Genomic DNA, 18,398 nt, shown 5'->3' on the forward strand with positions numbered 1-18,398 from the left:
CAAGCTGGCCTCAAACTCACAAAGATCCACCTGCCTCTGCCTCCCAAGTGCTGGGATTAAAGGCATGAGCCACTACTGCCTAGCTGTCTACTTTCATTCTTAGACAAGCATATGGGTATATTCCATTCAGACTGTGGAAGTTACAATGATCAGTACAACTACTATATGGTTTAGATGAAGCTTCATTTGCATCTACCTTTGTCAGCCTTCTAGTATCCCATACATATTTCCATCACATGAAGCTGCAAACACCTCCAGCTTCTCTCCTTTGTCTTGATGTTTCTGTCCCATGGCACCAACCATACCCATCCTTATTTGTCCAAATGTATGGCCAGTCCCTGCGCTACTCAAATACAGCAAAGTTAAACCATTCCCAAAAAGGAAAAACGATGTTAGCTAAGAACCTAAGGCCCATAGTTAATATTGACTTTTAACCACTAAAAAGTGGGAAGAGACTGGTTGAAGAAGGAGTAAAGAGGTCCATGTTGGGCCACTACACAGTCCACAAAGGCTTGAGCAGCACAGCACAACAGTGTTTTTGCGCCATCTGTCAATTGATGTATTGTTTACACCTAGGTTAGACAGATATCAGACAGTTTACAAACTAATGAATTGTGACACAAAGACATGATTAGTCTCTTGTGCTGGGTACTGAAATTCCAACTCTTGCATTGATTTGGAGATCTCAAGTAGGATGTCCTGCAAGACAGCAACAAAGAAGCGCAGGATTTGTGTCTCCCATAAAAAGGGCAATAGCATTAGCCTCACTGTGGGTAGGTGACACATCAGATCCAAGGATTTACATTTGGGGAACTAGCAAACACCTTCACATTTTTAAATGCCTGAGAGTCAAAACAATTTATTTTCAGAGTGTTAAGAAGCCAATTAAGAAGGAACATACTTACATCACTTGAAGAGATTGTTCCTGTTTCAACAGCAACACCGCTACCACGAAGTTTCTATTACAAAATAAATACTTATTACTTAGTTTTGTTTTTTATTTTATCCTAACTTATCAGCTTACAAAAGGAATTGGATGAATTTTATCATCATTTTCCCTAATCCTACTTTATAAAGAACATGAAGATGATATAGAAGTTATTATTCTCCTCCAGATAATCGACAGACTACTAAGAGCTGAACAGTAATCCTATAGGACAAGGTAAGTTTCATATGTGAAGCTAGCAAAAATTTCTGCTTCAGTTATTTACTAACAGAATGGTATTTTCAATCAGATGACAGTCTGCACTACCACTCCCAATATTTTTGGCACAGCTTTTTAAAATGGGTGTCTAATAAATAGGAAGATAGCAACGCCATCAAGTGATCTCAATATTCAACATCACAAATATTACATAAAAATTATCAAACAAAATTCAAGAGAAAACTGGTAACAAATATGGAGGTGCTATTTTTTTTAATCTATATGTATTAAGTATGAGGCAAAAATTGCCACTGTAAAGTCAAAAAAAAATTTGCAAACTAGTAACTGACTTGGGCATTTGAAAGTTTATTTTCACTAGAAGCATGAAATTATGAACCTTTTGTGAAGGAGAAAATACTTTGGGTGGGGAAAATGCTTTTTATATATTGGTACTATTAAAAAAGACATTTGAGCAATCTAAGATAGCAAATAAAATTTCAAATAATCCTACCTTTCTTTAAACAAGAAATTTACAATTTAATCCTGATAAAAGGCTATAGAAGAATTTTCTGCCTGTAGCAAGAAAGCCAAGAGTGATCAGAACCAAGCAGAGGCAATGCCCAGATTCTGAGAAGCAAAGCCAGGCTGTGCTTGGGACCTTCAATAGGTGCCCTATAGCAGAAGGACTAGCAGAGGATAGGTATCAAGCCACATCAGAAAGCCAAAGATGATGGCAGAGACAGCACACTGGAAAGAAGCAGAAAGGTCTTGAAGAACATCCACTCAATACTAAGAAGTACAACTCCAATGAAAACTGTTCTAGTCTCTGAAATACTTCACCTACTAGTGATGACAGACTATCTTCCCCCAGCTGCAGGACACAGTTACAAGTTTGTAAACATTAAATGGATGTTAATCATTTCAGGAGTGGCAATTCATCTCTGAGGCGCACTATAAATGGTACTGCTGTGACCAAATGTCAATGGTAAATTGCCCAAGGAGTTAAGAAACTGCAGTGGTATGCGACTCTTCCACATCAGGTTCCACTTTTTGAATTCAGCTACCTTACAAGAAAGCTAGCATTACAAGAAAGAGATCTACAGCCAAACATCAGATGGAGCTTGGGAATCCTGTGGAAGAGGAGAAGGAATGACTGTAGGAGCCAGAGGGGTCAAGGACACTACAAGAACACAGCCCCACAGAAGCAACTAACCAGGGTTCATAGGGGCTCAGAGAGACTGAACCAACAACCAGGGAGCCTGTATGGGTCTGACCTAGGTCCTCCACATATACATTATGGTTGTGTAGCTTGGTATTCTTATGGGACTCCTAACCATGGGAGCAGGGGCTGTCTCTCAACTCTTGCCTGCTTTTGGAGCCCTTTTCTTCCTACTGGGCTGCCTCGTCCAGCCTTGATATGATGGGATGTGCCTAGTCTTATTGTAACTTGTTATGCCATGTTTGATGATATTCCTGAGAGGCCTGCTCTCTTCTGAAAGGAAATAGAGGAGGAGTGGATCTGGGGGAGAAGGGGGAGGGATAAGGAGGTAGGGGGTAGGGACTGGGAGGAGTGGAGGAAGGGGAAAACTACAGTCAGGATGTAATAATATATGAGAGAAGAATAAATAGAAAAAGAAAAAAAACTAGCATTAAAGCAGAATACATTCATTTAAAAGGATACTTGATTTAAAATGTAAAAAAAAAAAAAAAAAAAAAAGGGAGAGGAAATGTTTCCTATCTACAAAATGAAGTATTCTGATTCCAAATGATCTACATTTAGAAACCTAAAATTTCATCTCCATACACCCATTTTCATGTTTGAAATACTTTTTAAGTATCTTACAAACTCAGTAAAACCTACAGCTGATGCTGACGTAAAGAATAATTTCAAACAAAACATTCTCTATAGAACTACAAAGGGCAATTAGCCCCCAAAAGGCAGGCAGTAAGACAAAAAAGTAAATCTAAGCAAAATTTCAGGTGTCTCTCACACCTTAAGTTAAAATCTATTAAATTAATATTTATTTGTAACCTAAAGTTGACAATACAGTAACTGTCAATGTTACTTTGGCTGGTTTAGTTCCTCCATGTCACCCACACTCTGTTCTGCCTTTTCTTCTTCAGAATACTCTTCCCCAGCCAACCTCTATTTCCTTCCTTTTATGAGCATTAGTCCCACCAAACTTCCAACTGACCATCTAACAATCACTGAAAGCCTGAAAGAAACATTTCATCTTAAATGTCCTATTTTTGCTCCCTTCTAAAGAGGCACAAAGATAACTGTAATTTTCCCAGATATTACATCAGCAAGCTCTTTTCTCCATGGAGACACAGAGCTAGAGAAACCTGAAAGCAACCCAGATGACCAGTCTCAATTTGTACCCAAATGCTTAATCCCACGGTTTTGTATGATGCTGTGGGAATGAGCCACTTCGTAAGACAGGACTGTACAACAGTTGGATTGGGCAATCCCAGATTTGCCCAAGGACAACTGGAAGCCTGGTCCAAACTCTTGGCCAAGACAAGGACAAGCAGATTGACTAATGGTCTATAATGCATTGCTTACAGTTTGAAACTTTCCGGGCAGCATGCAAAACCAGTTTGTTTATTGTATAACCAGTTAAACAAGGTAGCCTAATTAGGCGATCAAAAGGGCATAAGAGACCTCACTAGAAAACCTCCAGAGATCTCTCCCCAAAACCAACATTTCTCATACAAATGTTGATGATTCAAATACACAGGGAAAGGCAGAAGCCACACCTGGAAGTCTCTGACCCCAGAGCCTGTTCACATGTGTCTCCCAGTGTACCATTTGTTTCCTATACAGAAATTTTCAGAGAGCACTCACTGAGCTGCCTCCTGCAGGTGCCTTCAGTTCTCCGATTGTGTGATCCTGTAGCTGCCTAGAAGGAAGGTAAGTCCCTGACTGCTCAAAAACAAGCGCAGAAAACCACAAGTGGCAGAGAAGACAGAAGGTTTGAGTTGTAGCCAGTTAAAGAACAGTGAAGCACGCCATCACATCAGCAGTAGCTAGGCTTACTTAGCCAGTACAAAGTGGAGTTACTTTAATAAAACACCTTTTGTAATTTAACATATTTACCATAAATAACATAGGAGAACATGGATACTAATATTACATTTCTTTTGGATACTAAAAGAAATTTCTGTTACCTGTGAACTCAGCTGAGTTTTTATCCAATTGAAATAGTAATTTAAGTCACTGCCTTCCATCAATTCTTTTCCCCAAGCTGCTAACTTGGCAATAATTCTTGCTGCCTGAAAGTGAATAAGAAATACATCTGAATACTAATCTCATCCTATACCTTAAGAGCAACCCCCCATCACTTTGCTGAGTTGGTTTTCCTAACACTCAATTCAGGGGGGGGGGGGGGAGCGACAGTGGGGTAGATTCATTTCTTAAAATTTATTTTAAAACAAAAACATTCACACTCTACTTTAAAATATTTCCTTTAAAATGAACAAAACTTTGCTTCTATGCTTTAAGAAACTACATAGCATTCCTTAGATTATTTTGCATTTCAAAATAAGATTTGGAGCCAAGGAGGTGACATGCCTCTATAATCCCAGCACTTCAGTACTGGAGAGTCTGACAGGAGAATCAAACATTTGAGACCAGCATGGGCTACATAGTTAAGAACTTGTCATTTAAAAGAAAAAAAATAATAATAAGATTGGGGATTCATTTCAATTCTAGCACAGCTTTCCTAAAACACAGTGGAAGGCTGGTAAGATATCTTAGAAGGTAATGGTGCTTACTAACAATCCTTACAATTGAATCCAATCCTCACAACTCATGTGGCAAGAGAGAACCAACTGTCAGAAGTTCTCCTCTGACCTTCATTTGCACTGTGGCACATGAGCCATACAATAAATAAAGTCAACTGACTTAAAAGGATTTCTATTTGGAACCCAGGGGCTGAAAATACATTAGCAGCACATGTGCAAGCAAATAGAAAATGACCAGGAATGCCACCTGACATTTATACCCCAGCACAAGTTGGGCGTAACCTCAACAGTGAATAATTCAACAACAGCTTGACCCTCCATTTGAAAACTTAACTAAAAGCAATTTAAGTTAAGAAGATAATTTAGGGGCTCCAGAAATATAGTTCAGTTGGTAGAGTACTTGCCTAGCATTCAGGAAGCGCTACATCTCGTATCATAAAATGGGTGTGGGAGTAGACCCCTGGTCTGGGGAGATGGGAGCAGGAGGATTAGTTGTTCAAGATAATTTGCAGCTATTTAGATAGCTGGAGGCCAGCCTGGGCTCCATGAGACTCAAGTCTTTAAAATTAAACAAAACAAAACAGAAAAAAAAAATTATCTGGGGTCTGGGAACATAGCTCAGCGGTAGAGCACTGGCCAAATATGTGCCAGGCCCCAGAAAGACAACATCAAAAAAGTTGATCTGGCTATGTCTTTATTATTAATAATGATACTCTAACTAGACCTACATCAACTTATAACACCATAGGATATTTAAACTAGAAAACGAGGCACTGGAAACAAGCCTCTACAACTGGAAAGAGGAAAATAAATTAATTGGTTTTTTTAAACATTATTTCTAGAAGTAGCTTTCTTGTGACTCTGCTTTTTGGAACTTTTTTTTAAACAAATGTCTAAAACATGTAAGGTATGAGTAGACAAACATGCAAATCTAGTTGCATGTGGAAAAAACGGGTAGGGAAAGAATACACTTGCATGGAAATGGAAGACATTTACTACGGCTCTGGCAGCCCACTCTACAATGGAAACAGACGGCTTACTTGTGCAAAGACCCATTCCCTCAACCTCTTTCTCATCTTTTCACTGACACTATGAAAGATTCTTCAGTGTTGGGGTTCCAACAATAGCTCTTAAATCAAGAGTTTCAAGATATTAAAAATAACCAATTAAAATAAAACAGTAGTTATTTCAAAACAAAATTTCATTTCTACTTAGTAAAACGTGATTTTCTTGTTGTAGGCAATCTTGAGCTGTTTGCACATGTAAACTCACCATTTACACTGAAGCTAATGAATGCATTCATCTATAAAATAAAATTTATAACTGCATCAGACCAACACTAACTAGCTCCTTTACTTCAACAGCCTTCTTTATTCAGCACCATTAAGGAAAGCAGCCATTCCTCTGGGAACAGGCAATTTATCATGTCACAACCAACCTGGGTTTGTTTCTTCTGTACACCAGTTTAAAAAATAAACTCCCTTCTTATATGGTGCACATGTATTGTGATTTGAATATGAAATGTTTCCCACAGGCTCATGTGTTGAGCACCTGGCCCCAGCTGGCTGTACCATTTGGGGAAGTTCTAAAACCTTTACATGTCTCACTGGGAGGGAGAGAAGTCACTAAGGGTAGGCTTCAAGTTTTATAACATGGCCCTGCTTCCTACCATAGAGCCACTTGCCTTGACCACCATGATGGGTAACAATTCCTTAGAACTCTGAACTGAAACAAACCTCTTCTCTCTGATGCTGCTTCTTGTCAGTTTTTTTTTTTTTTGTCATAGTAATAAGAAAAGAATAAAATATACTTAAAGCAATGTGATCAACTCAAATTTACCATATGAACAGTAAAGGGATCCTGGCGATTCAACATTGGCAGAAAGTATGGCCAGGCAGTGCTCTTGCTTCGTTTTGCATAGTCAAAGAAAATGCTGACACGCTGGTGATTTTCCTAAAAGAAAAACAAGAACATAATAATTGTATACTGCTTCTCACCCACTTATTGTATATCCCATTAAGATATATGTTCAGCCAAATTTCTACATACCCAAAATTCCTCTGGAAATCCTCCAACCCTTGAAAACCCCCTAGTCTTGCAGTTTGGGGGGCGCTATATAAACACCACTGTCTTCTATGTTCCGTGATATTTTCTCAAACCCCAATTTAGTGAGATAGCTCTGACAGAAAATAAAGCTTGCATAATTTGGTTAAAGTTTGGGTAATGTTCTTTACTCTCGTTCAATGGGATTAATAGGATCACAAGGACTATAATTTATATTTTTTTCTCAGCTCTCAACACTGTCCTGACATTTCTACCTCCATCAAAGTATGAACAATCTGGCTGTTAAACAAAAGAAATAGAAAGTGGGAAGAGAATAAACACCCAAAGTTAAGTACAGACTCAGAAATTCAAGACCAGTTTGGGCAAAACAGTGTAAGATGCAATCTAAAAAAAGAGGTCACACTTGATGGTACACACCAATAATCCCCTGGGGGGGATAAAGCTTCGAGAGCTTAGGTTTGAGGCCAACCTGGGCCACAAAGCTTTGAGGACAGCCTGGCCTCCATAGCAAGGCTCCAGTGGAAAAGAGGAAGGGAAAGAGAGAAAGAAGAGGTAGGAAGGGAGAGGAGGAAGGAATAAAGGAAACAAAGAAGAGGAAGAAGGGAGAAAGGGAAGGAAAAGAAAAGAAAAAAAACAAGGCTTGAGAGCATAGATCCATCGTAGAACACTTGCTTAACATGTATGAAGCCCTGGGTTCAGTCTCCAGCCACATAAAAAATAAAAATAAGTTGTAGGGTGCTTATCAGAGTCTAGATGAAACTTATTAGTAATAGTCATAAATGAAGACTGCTTAATACATCTACTAAAAGAAACAGACAGAGTAGTTAGTTAATGTTATTTGTTAAGCAGCACAATGTTCTTCAGTAAGCGATTGCTGTTTACTGTGTGAGAAAAGCCACTATAAGAGTTTAAGGGAAGGGAACAGAAGGGTTGTGCATAGGCCTATGGAATGACCATGCAAGACGAAGGGGGAGGTGTAGCTAGAGTTTTCCTGCCTGGCCCACAGTCAGGACAAATCTCTCTCACCTGCCAGTCCCGCAGCCGCTCAGACCTGACCAAGTAAACACAGAGACTTATATTGCTTACAAACTGTATGGCCATGGCAGGCTTCTTGCTAACTGTTCTTACAGCTTAAATTAATCCATTTCCATTAATCTATACCTTGCCACATGGCTCGTGGCTTACCGGCATCTTCATATGTTGTTTGTCATCGTGGTGGCTGGCAGTGTCTCTCTGACTCAGCCTTCCACTTCCCAGCTTTATTCTCCTCCTTGTCCCACCTACACTTCCTCCTGCCTGACTACTGGACTATCAGTGTTTTATTTACCAACCAATCAGAGCAACACATTTGCCATACAGACCATCCCACAGCAGGGAGGAATAGGTGAAACCCGCTTTTATAGGTACACGCCCCCCTGCACATGTGCATATGGGTTTATGTAGCTACACCACGCACGTGCATAGATTTCGTGACCACGCTGCTCGCAGATTACGTGATCACGAAGCGCACAGATTACGTAGGACCTAAGACCCTAGGATGACAAAGCATCTTGCCTGGCTACTGGACAGGGAATGCATGGTCATGTAGCTGGGTGAGTGGCTAGGAATTCTAACAGTTAACATATATGAGACCTGAAGAAGGAAGGGAAAAGAAAAACATGTTCAACTTGCAAAAGCAAGACCCAAGTCCATAATGCACATAAGAGATGAACCTAAAATAAAATTGTTTACCTGAAGCAGTGAGAAGCAAAGTGTAGGAAAAGCTATGAAGTCAAACCTTGTGACTCAGGCATGTAATCTAGCTAACTATTCATGAGGCTAAGACTGAAGAGTCACAAGTTCAAGGCCTGCCTAAGCATACAATGAGTTCGAGGTCAGTCTAAGCAACTTAGTAAGATTCTGTCTCAAAACAAAAAGTATAATCTAAAGGGTGTGTGCGTGTGTGTAAATACACCTCATGATAAATTGCTTGCCTAGCCCTAGGTTCAATTCTCAGTACCACAAAAAAAATATGCAAAGAAGAAAGAGAGGGGAGTTCAGAGGGAGTAGGGGATAGAAAAGTAGAACGGGGGGAGGGGGGGAGTGGGAAAGGAAGAGGGGAAATAGGGAGGGGGAATAGAGAGGGGACAGGGGGAGGAAGAGGGGAAATAGGGAGGGGGAATAGAGAGGGGGACAGGGAGATAGGGAGGGGGAATAGAGAGGGGGACAGGGAAAGGAAGAGGGAGATAGGGAGGGAGGAAGAGGGACAGAGACAGACTGACTGACTTTAGGATGGCCAAGATGACAGACACACAGTTATAATCCCAGCATTCAGAAGACTAAGGAAGAACAGCCTAGAGTTTAAAGTCATCCTGGGTTATGGAAGCAAGATCTTGTCTCAAGAAAACAAAACAAGAAAGTAATCAAACTAGACTATCTAAGATCCAGAGATGTCTGGCTTACTCCTATAATCTCAGTATTTGGAATGCTGAGCAGAGGACTGCCATGAATTCAAGGCAACACAGTGAATCGCAGACCAGAGACACAAAAAGAGATCCTGTCTTAAAAAGCCGAACAATTAACAACAAAATTAGAGTACAAAATAAATTTTTACTATGCAAAACAATAGCATAAGCATAGACAAAATTAAAATACAAACTGGGAAAAACTGTACTATATATACAGGTATACCTTTCAAGGGTTTATAATGAACTCTTCAAGTTTAAGAAAAAAAAAAGACTTAAGGCTGCAGAGATAAGTGTGAATGGAAGGCAAGGGTGATAAAACGAGGTTACAGACAATTCTAAGTGCAAGCTGTCTATATAGAGCTAACTTTCTGGAAACATGCTAAGTTTCGCACTCTCAAAATTAATGAAATACACAAGAATTAGAGGAAAGTGAGGTAGGATGTAAATAGAATCAAATGACTCTATTCAGAAAAATAATAATACACATAGTCTAAAAGAAACTTGACCACAATACTCTGACAACACACTTCATGTTAAAGACAAAGACCTGCAAATACTGAACTCTAGGTAATAAGCTTGAGCTTCAATGTATACAGGGATCAGTAACTCTAAAATTACTTTGAGTATTACGGGGATAACAAGTAAATCCATAAACTGAGAAGAGAAGCACAATGTTGCTGCCTCACTAAAGTTAAAAATAGGAGCAAAACTCTAGTGTTGATATGAAAATAAAGGAGGCATCTATAAATGATAAACTATGAGTTCACACTGGTATTTGTCTAACAACAAAGGACATAGGTGTTTCATATGTATACATGTACCTAACTGTACAGAATACACACCAACTCATATGCTTCCTGTGCCACATCCAGTACCACACAATAACCAAGGCAGATCATAACATCACTGCCTTCCTTAACCTTCCTGTCTTAAAGACTAAGTGTGCAGAGAGATGAGACCATTATTAGACAGGACTGCATCAACCCAGGATTGTTATTATAAAATAATTATCTCCCTAAAAACCTGGTGGCCCCCAGCAAATGAGCCATTCTTCCTAACTTATATATCCCTAATAATGGCCACTATACATGTCAGAAACTAGGCCATGAGTATGCAGGATTTTTTTCTTATAAACTGACAAGAGTACTCTTTAAGAGCCCAAATTATCACTTTTCTCCCAGTGTCTCTTCTCCTCCCCCAGTTCTAGGAGGGGAAGAGTTGAACCTAGGTCCTTCCACAGGCCAAAGAGCCCTTTACAAGTGGGCTAAATCTGCAAGCCTCTTCACATCTCTTGAGACACAGACAGGTACTAGCTTGAACAGCTGAAGAACCTATCTCATAAATCCTGCTCTACAAATTAAGCCAATATTAAAAATTATTACTAGGCCCTTCTGAACTCACAGGCAATTAAAGCAGTAATCAGAATTTTATGCAACTGAAAGTTTCAGATTATACATAAAACTGTCCCAAACGAACTGAAGCACTCTTCCTGTTCCTGGCCTAGAACAAACAGCATCAAAAGCTGGTGGTGACTGAAAGAGAAGGAGCCTCAGGGTTTCAGTAGATTGTGTCGGTATTCAATCAAGAGGTAGGCCTGGGTTATATGTAGATCAGCGGAGGACTTGCCTTGCATGCATGACGCTCTAGGTTCAATCCCCAGTTCAACCAAAAAGAAAGAGAAAAAAAACTTTGAGCTAATTTCAGGAAAATACAAGTGTAATTCCTTGGTATTGTGAAAATGGAAATCAGCTTTGTATAAGTACTTCCACCATTAACACTACTAGTAAAGTAAGAAAATGTGCCATGCTCTAGAAGAGAATCACTAAGTGAAACCTTCCAAAACTGCTGTTACTGTAAAGTATGAAATAGCAAAGTCCTCAAAGGTATTAGGAATATACCTACCTGCAGCATATCATCAACCATGGTTAGTATGTACTGCACTGTCTGTTCTTTGGAGATGTGTGTCATCAGATTTATAAATGTTTTAGCACACTGCAAAACACAAAATTAATGTTATTGTTCTCTTCTTTTTAAATTTTGAAATAGGGTTTCAGCATGTAGCCTTCACTGTCCTGTACTCACTGTGTAGGACAGACTGGCCACAAGTTCACAAGAGATTCCCCTGCCTCTGCCTCCCAAGTACTGGAGTTAAAGACATATACTACCACACCAGCACATTATTTTCATTTGTCAATAATTTTAATGGAAACATTAAACATCATTATGATGAGACCTGAGAACTTTACCATGACTTATATCAGATTTTTGACTATTTTCTAGTGATAAGCTTTAAAATAGTTACTGTTTTTGAATACACACACCTAGCAATTATTACTCTTGATTACTCAGGACAGTGTAACACTTTATAGACAATTAAAAACTAAAAATGATTTTTAAATATTATTTACTCATTTTTTTAGACTAACTTGGATATAGCTCACTGGTAGAGCACTTGCTTAGCAAGCCAAAAACCCATGGATTTTATCCCTACCATGGAAAAAGTACTGTTATTACTAATATTAATGTGAGTAACATATGTACAGTATAATACTAAAGGTTTCCTAGCATTTTAATTTTTATGTTGCAGTTTGAGGCTGGAGGTTGAATCCATGGTCTTCCCTGTGCATGCTAACTACATACTCTACCACTTCAGCTACACCTCAGCCCTTTCCAGACTTTGTAATGACAGGGAAACAAGTGCTTATTATAAAATAAATGTAAGGATCACCTGGCTGCCTTCACTCTGAAGCATCTCTTGCTTCTCCTCGGAACTTCTTTTCATTTCATACCTTTGAATAAATTCACAATCTTCAGCAGAAATCATCTGCCCCCTAGGAAACACGAACAATTATTCTATTCAGTAAGTACCAAGTAGCCATTGTGAGTGACACAGAAATTCCTAATACTTTCCTTTCTCCTCATAAGCTCAAGAAAATTATATGCCATTGTTTTGTACTAGGTTCCTGCACATGGACCTTGAAGAACTAACTGAAGAGTCTAACACACCCAGAAAAGATAGCAGACTAATTTCCCCAACGGTGTAGTTTCAATGAACATAATAAGGAGCATCCTGTGCTTAAATGCTAATCAAAAAAAAAAAAAAAATCACACCTGACTAACCTAACCATAACCAATTCTGCTATTCTGGCTTTCCATCCCCACCTTACAACAGTAACCCAAAATGAGGACTGAACTTTCTGACCATCATTTCTACTTTTCTTGCCAGAGGATTAAACTCCTCTGGTCGGCCCATCAGAAAACACTGCATTTTGTGGAATAGTATTGTCTGACTGTAGAAACACAAAGGGAACTAAGTAACATCTTTTAATTTGTTGAAAATTGTCTTTTAATAGTTATAAATAATAATGCTAAGAGTCTTGTCATCATTCAAAAGTTTAGCTCTAACACTATTTTATCTAAGCAAAATAGGAACAATAACCACATGACTTTCAAAGGACTGTATAATAATAAAGGACAGAACTACATAATCCAAGACACAGTTAATATAGCACCTTACCCACTGTAAGGACTCAATAAAATGTCACCTCTTGCTTTTATTCAAAGTCTCCTTAATTCCTCTCTACCCCAAGCCCAACATATTTACTTGGCATTCAAATTCATTATACCCAAAACCACTTTATAGTGACATTCTACAGTCATTTCCTGACATATTTTGTCTTCCAATCGAGAATATGGTTATCCTCCCTCTCTTTGAAAAGTAACCTCTCCCTAGCCAGGCATAGTGACACACGCCTTTAATCCCAGCACTGGGAGGAAGAGGCAGAGGCAGAGGCAGTATGGTCTATATAATGAGTTTCTGGACAGCCAGAACTGAACAGTAAGACCCTGTCTTGAAAAAGAACCAAAAAAAAAAAAAAAAAGGGGGGGGGGGAGGATAAAAAAGAAAAATAACCTCTCCACTCTGACCTCTGTCCTTCACAGAGTCATCCCACTTCCTGTTCTCCTCCCAGTGGAGGTCCTTCACCACTGGCTTTTTGTTCTTCAGTTTGCATCCAACGATTAATCCTTGAAATTCTGCTTTTCTTCCTCAACTCCTTTCTTCTAGAGATTCAAGTCAAGAGACTCTAATCTTCCTCTCTCCACTAAATCATCTCCAGCTATCTCTTATTTCCAAGTAGAAAAAAAATTCAACATCATCACCACTGAACCTGTCATCTGCTATTCCAAGCTGGCTTAACCTTCCAGCTGTTCCATTCATCGAGGACTCAGGTATGTCACAGTAACTACCAAAACCCTCAAATCCTAAGGTCTAAATCCAGACCCTCCTTGGTAAGACAAACAGCAGAACAGTCCTTCAAGTGTCCATATGACTCACTTCAGAACACATACATCTCCTAAAAGAAACTGAACCACAAGCTACTTGAAGCCTCCATATGCACCCACACATTCAAGCCTGAGCTCTCTAACCAGGGCTCCCTGCACTGCAGTCTCCATTCCTTCTGCTTAGATAACTACTGTGAGACTTTTCATGTGCTCTGTGAAGACTTCCCCAATGCTCCTAGACAGCTGTTTCTTCCTTCTTAGTTATACACCTCCATTTGCTTTATATCTATGTATGTGTGCATATATGTGTCATATGACTTCATTTAATACTTACATAGTTTATTATTTAATTCATCAAAGATCTGTTTCTTCATTAAGCATTAGGAGTTTAAAAACAAGGTTAGAGTATTATGATTCTTGTATCCTCAACACATATTTTTGCTGGATTTCTGTCTGACTAGGCCAAACCCATTCCCAGTGTTTTTATTTGGTTTTTGTACTGCCTAGTTTAGTAAAAGCTTAATCAAACACAAATACATTTTTGGATATTGTATTTTCATGGCATGTTGAAGGGCAAACGCATACTGAATGACCTTTTGGTACCAGGTAACTCTCCCAAAGGTTTTTTTATGTCCTCTGTAGATGTCTAATCCACTGGTCAGATCCACTGATCATGTATGTCATGTTCAGCCTGTAACTGCTCTTTCAGGAAAGACACTTTATACCCACTAGTGTCCCACATCAGAAGGCTCAAAAACAGACATTTGGTTATATATGGTGAACATTTGCACATAAACATGCAAAGCAAAGGGGGCTTATAAAAGGAATCGATAACACAGACAATAAAATGAAGTTCAGAACTAGGAAAAAGGAAAATAAGATGTATGTGGCACCAAGGCTCAGGACTGGAAAAGTACACAACTGAAAAATCTCCATGTAACCCAAAGCCCTCCACAGGCAGGCCAGAGAAAGTTCTGCTGCACTGCCAGTGCTTTATGATCAACACTCTTCTGTTTGCACTACAAACAGAGCCAGGCTCTGCAACCACACAACTCCTTGTCCTCTAATCTAAGACTTTCTGGACTAAAGAAGTCAGGAGCTCAGAGGATTTAAATAATTTCACATTGATGAGCGTGGGAAACGTCACTAAGTCTTTCCTCCAACCGTCCTCTGGCGACTGGCCTCACAATAGCCCACGTCCTCAAAATAGGAATCTAGAAGTCATCCTAGACATCTTTTGCCCATACACATTAAACTGAGCACTAACTTTCTCAAATGTGTCCAGTTCTGACCACTCCAACAACCTTAACACTACCACTATGTAGATTCTATATACGCTCCTCCCTATGTCTAAGCTACTTCCCTTCCCCACCAAGCAGTGAACTAGGTCATCTATTGCAGGCCAAGAACCTCAGCAACCTTAGCAGTGCTTTTCAGAACAGGCACTGGGGTTCTCCTGGTGGTACTGTGTATCCCACATTCACACCCACTGTACAAGCACTCTACAACTGAGCTCCTCCGGCTCCAAGAGAAAAGAAATGTTAAACTCTGTTCCTTGTACCCCCATGAGGATAGTGACTGTTTTGAAAAAGGAAATTCTGGAACACAAATTGCCATCTACATTCAACTATCACTTTCATGAGTTGCACATACTGACCCTTTTAGACTTCAAATATATTGTGGGTTTCATGGCTTAAGAATCCTCTTGAGGGCGGTGGTGGCGCACGCCTTTAATCCCAGCACTCGGGAGGCAGAGGCAGGCGGATCTCTGTGAGTTCGAGGCCAGCCTGGTCTACAGCGCGAGATCCAGGAAAGGCGCAAAGCTACACAGAGAAACCCTGTCTCGAAAAACCAAAAAAAAAAGAATCCTCTTGAAAAGCACCAAGTGGCAGGAAGAGGCCCAACTCCTCCCAAGGGCAGAGAGGTACCCCTGCCTTGATGTGAGCGTCAGCTCTCACCACTGCTTGCCTCCAAACTATAAATAACTTCCAGCACCATCGTTGCCTTTAAGACAGTGTCTGTTGTATCTGGACAGGTCCTCTTTTTTGCCATATGGTCAAATAGCATTCCTCCTTGAATTAACTAAGTTGAAGGATCACCGCTTCAGGTAACTTCTGATGGTAGAATTAGCTACCCTTTCCTGTACACTCACAAGCCCTTGAACAGCTTCCTACCATCGCCGCTAACAATGAAGTAAAGGTCTGTTCTGATACTATGAGTTCCTTTTGAGACACTACTTTATGTAACCTTTGTGTAGACAAGAAAAATAAATTAGCAACAGACTGCTCAATTGATTTTTCAATGTGCATATCCAAATCTGATCCTCAGAAATTCAGTTATAAATATGCCAAAATAAACCCACATGAAATAAAAGACAATGATAAAATATCATCAAAAATAAATGAGGACCAGTGAGATGTCTCAGAGGGTAAAGGCACCTGCCACTCAAGCCTGGCAACCTGGGTTTGATCCCTAGTACCTAATGACAGGAGAGAGCCAGTTCTCATACAGTTATCCTCTGACCTGCAAAGGTCAGCACACAGATGGTGTTTTAAACCATCTGTAACTCCAGTTCCAGGGTATCTGAGACCTACCTTCTAAAGGCACCAGCATGCATGTGGTACACATACATGCACACAGGCAAAACAGTCATGCACACAAAATAAAATAACCACCATAATAATAATAACTGCTCTACTTCCCCAAGCTGTTCCTACCACACCAGGAGGCTCCAGCTATCTGTGGAGAGGAGGAAATGTTTCTTCCACAATTAGTATTTTTCCAGTATTTCTCTCATACAAGCATGACCATGAAAAAGGCTGAGGCAAAAGCACATGATATTCATGATTCACAGCAAACCAGTACTTACTGAAGATAAGACTGCCAGTTCACTTTGTTGGCACGAACTTCGGCAGCCTTAGCTGCAATGATGTTAGTTGGGACGGCAGCATCCACAGCACCTCGAATGTCCATTTTGGTCATCTAATATGATAGTGAATGTTTCTCCACAGATCTTCAATTTACGGTCAAGATAAAAACAGAAGAGCAGGCATTATATTTTAACTACTAGTATTAATATAATCATATTAATTTCATTTAATTTAAATATTAAATATCCTAAGACTGTACAACATTAACATATTTCAAATCTTATCCGCAGCCCCATAAAAGGGCTTTCTATTGGCTTTTTTCTTTTCTAGGAAAGAGCTTTTAATTATTAGCCTTAATGTACAGTGAGACTTTTTAAATGACCGTTTAAGAGACTGACAGCAAATTTAGAATTACATAGAATATTAAATAAGACTCTTTGACCACCTTTGGTGCAATCATACCCAGTGCTTTGAATATGCTAATAGCAACCCAAAAATCCACTACTTTAAATCTATTAAATCACGTTCCATTCTCTTCTACAGAAAATACTATTAAAAACAGGTAAAGGCCAATTATGGTATTTTATTGGCATCTATTATGCTTCATTTTGAAGAGCCAATATTAACTCCTATCTTTAAAATTACTGGTTCGAAATAAAATACACCAAGTGGCATGGTAAATTTTCAGAAACCAGTGCCTTCCTTTCCAACAAAAAATTGACCAACATTTTCAAAATCAATACTGAGAGAAATTTCTCGGACAAATTGGGCATAGTGAACAACGGCAGTCTAGTCTAACAAGAAAAATGTACAATAAAGAGCTTCTAAAAAAATCCTCAGTCATCAACTTACAGATTAAAAGCTTACACCTCTTTTTACCACGATACAAAAGCCTAGCATCCCATTCCCAAAATTTATGTTCTTGCCCACAACCATAAGGAAGTAAAAATCATACCCAAATTCTATTCCACGTCCCACTCTGCTTAGTCAGTGTGGAACTTAAATCTCTCTATGTGGGAACTTGCTGCCTAAACAGCAAGGTCGGCGCAGGATGCGGGTCCCAGGCAAAACCGGCTCGGTCCGGGAGAGGCTGGAACCCGGGCACGGAGCGGCCTTCCCGAGAGGCCCCGGCCTTCCCGAGAGGCCCCGGCCTGCCCGCCCCCGCGCTCTCCAGCTCCTCCTCCGGGAAGGCCTTGCGGTTCTGCGGACCCCCCGGGGCCCGCAGGGAAAGCAGCCCGCCCTCCGGAGCCGGGGAGGGGCCCCGGCGGCCTCACCTGGACAGCCGCGGGGACGCGAGGGCCGCACGGGCGGGCAGGCGCGGTCGAGCTCGGAGGCTCGGCGGCCACGGCAGGGAGACCGCGGGAGACGTTAAGAGACCACACTGAGGAAGCCGGAACAGCTGCAAAGTGACAGCAGCGTCTGGCACGTGAGCACAGGCACGTGACCGCAGCGGAGGGTGGAAGCCGATAGGGCCCAAAACAGCTGGGAGCGCGCTGAGGCAGCCTTGGGCAGGCCACCTCGCTGGGTGTTCCAGACGCCCAGAGCCCTCGGCCCCCAAAAATCCTAACATCAGTCTTCAGAGAAGTTTAGTTTACGACCTTTGAGCTTTGAGTTTGTTGAATTGACCATCTCAGTGAACCTGGCACTCATACTCAGAGTTTAAGTATAAAACTGAGTCTGAAAAATGAGTCGTAGGCCCAGGGTCCCAGAAGTCTATCTAACTTCAGTTTCTCTCGGCTTGTGGTGTTTTATCTCACAACTTGTCCTCAGCCCAAGTTTTCTCCCAGGAAGGCCTGAACTGCCCTCTGTCTTCAGGTTACACGGAAGTCTATATAATAGCGT

The 18,398-nt window shown here is 40.4% G+C and overlaps 1 protein-coding gene across 3 annotated transcripts in view; it reads right to left on the minus strand.

Annotated features, from left to right (window-relative positions):
• Nucleotides 1–17,946, minus strand: part of Atp6v1h (ATPase H+ transporting V1 subunit H) — a 115,117-nt gene extending 97,171 nt beyond the window's left edge. The window contains exons 1-7 of one of the 3 annotated variants that reach the window (XM_052715403.1): nt 17,831–17,946; nt 16,556–16,699; nt 12,131–12,233; nt 11,305–11,394; nt 6,731–6,844; nt 4,316–4,420; nt 906–959 (exon numbers count right to left, since the gene is read on the minus strand). In XM_052715403.1, the coding sequence (XP_052571363.1) occupies nt 906–959; nt 4,316–4,420; nt 6,731–6,844; nt 11,305–11,394; nt 12,131–12,233; nt 16,556–16,668 (579 nt within the window). In that variant the 5' untranslated portion in view covers nt 16,669–16,699; nt 17,831–17,946. Of the gene's footprint in view, nt 1–905; nt 960–4,315; nt 4,421–6,730; nt 6,845–11,304; nt 11,395–12,130; nt 12,234–16,555; nt 16,700–17,511; nt 17,747–17,830 lie in introns of those variants that run through there. The other 2 variants (XM_052715404.1, XM_052715405.1) reach the window with 2 other exon arrangements.
• Nucleotides 17,947–18,398: the final 452 nt, after the last annotated feature.

This window comes from Peromyscus californicus, unplaced genomic scaffold, assembly GCF_007827085.1.
Source record: "Peromyscus californicus insignis strain IS unplaced genomic scaffold, ASM782708v3 Scaffold_5__1_contigs__length_169319896, whole genome shotgun sequence".
Classification (NCBI taxonomy): domain Eukaryota; kingdom Metazoa; phylum Chordata; class Mammalia; order Rodentia; family Cricetidae; genus Peromyscus; species Peromyscus californicus.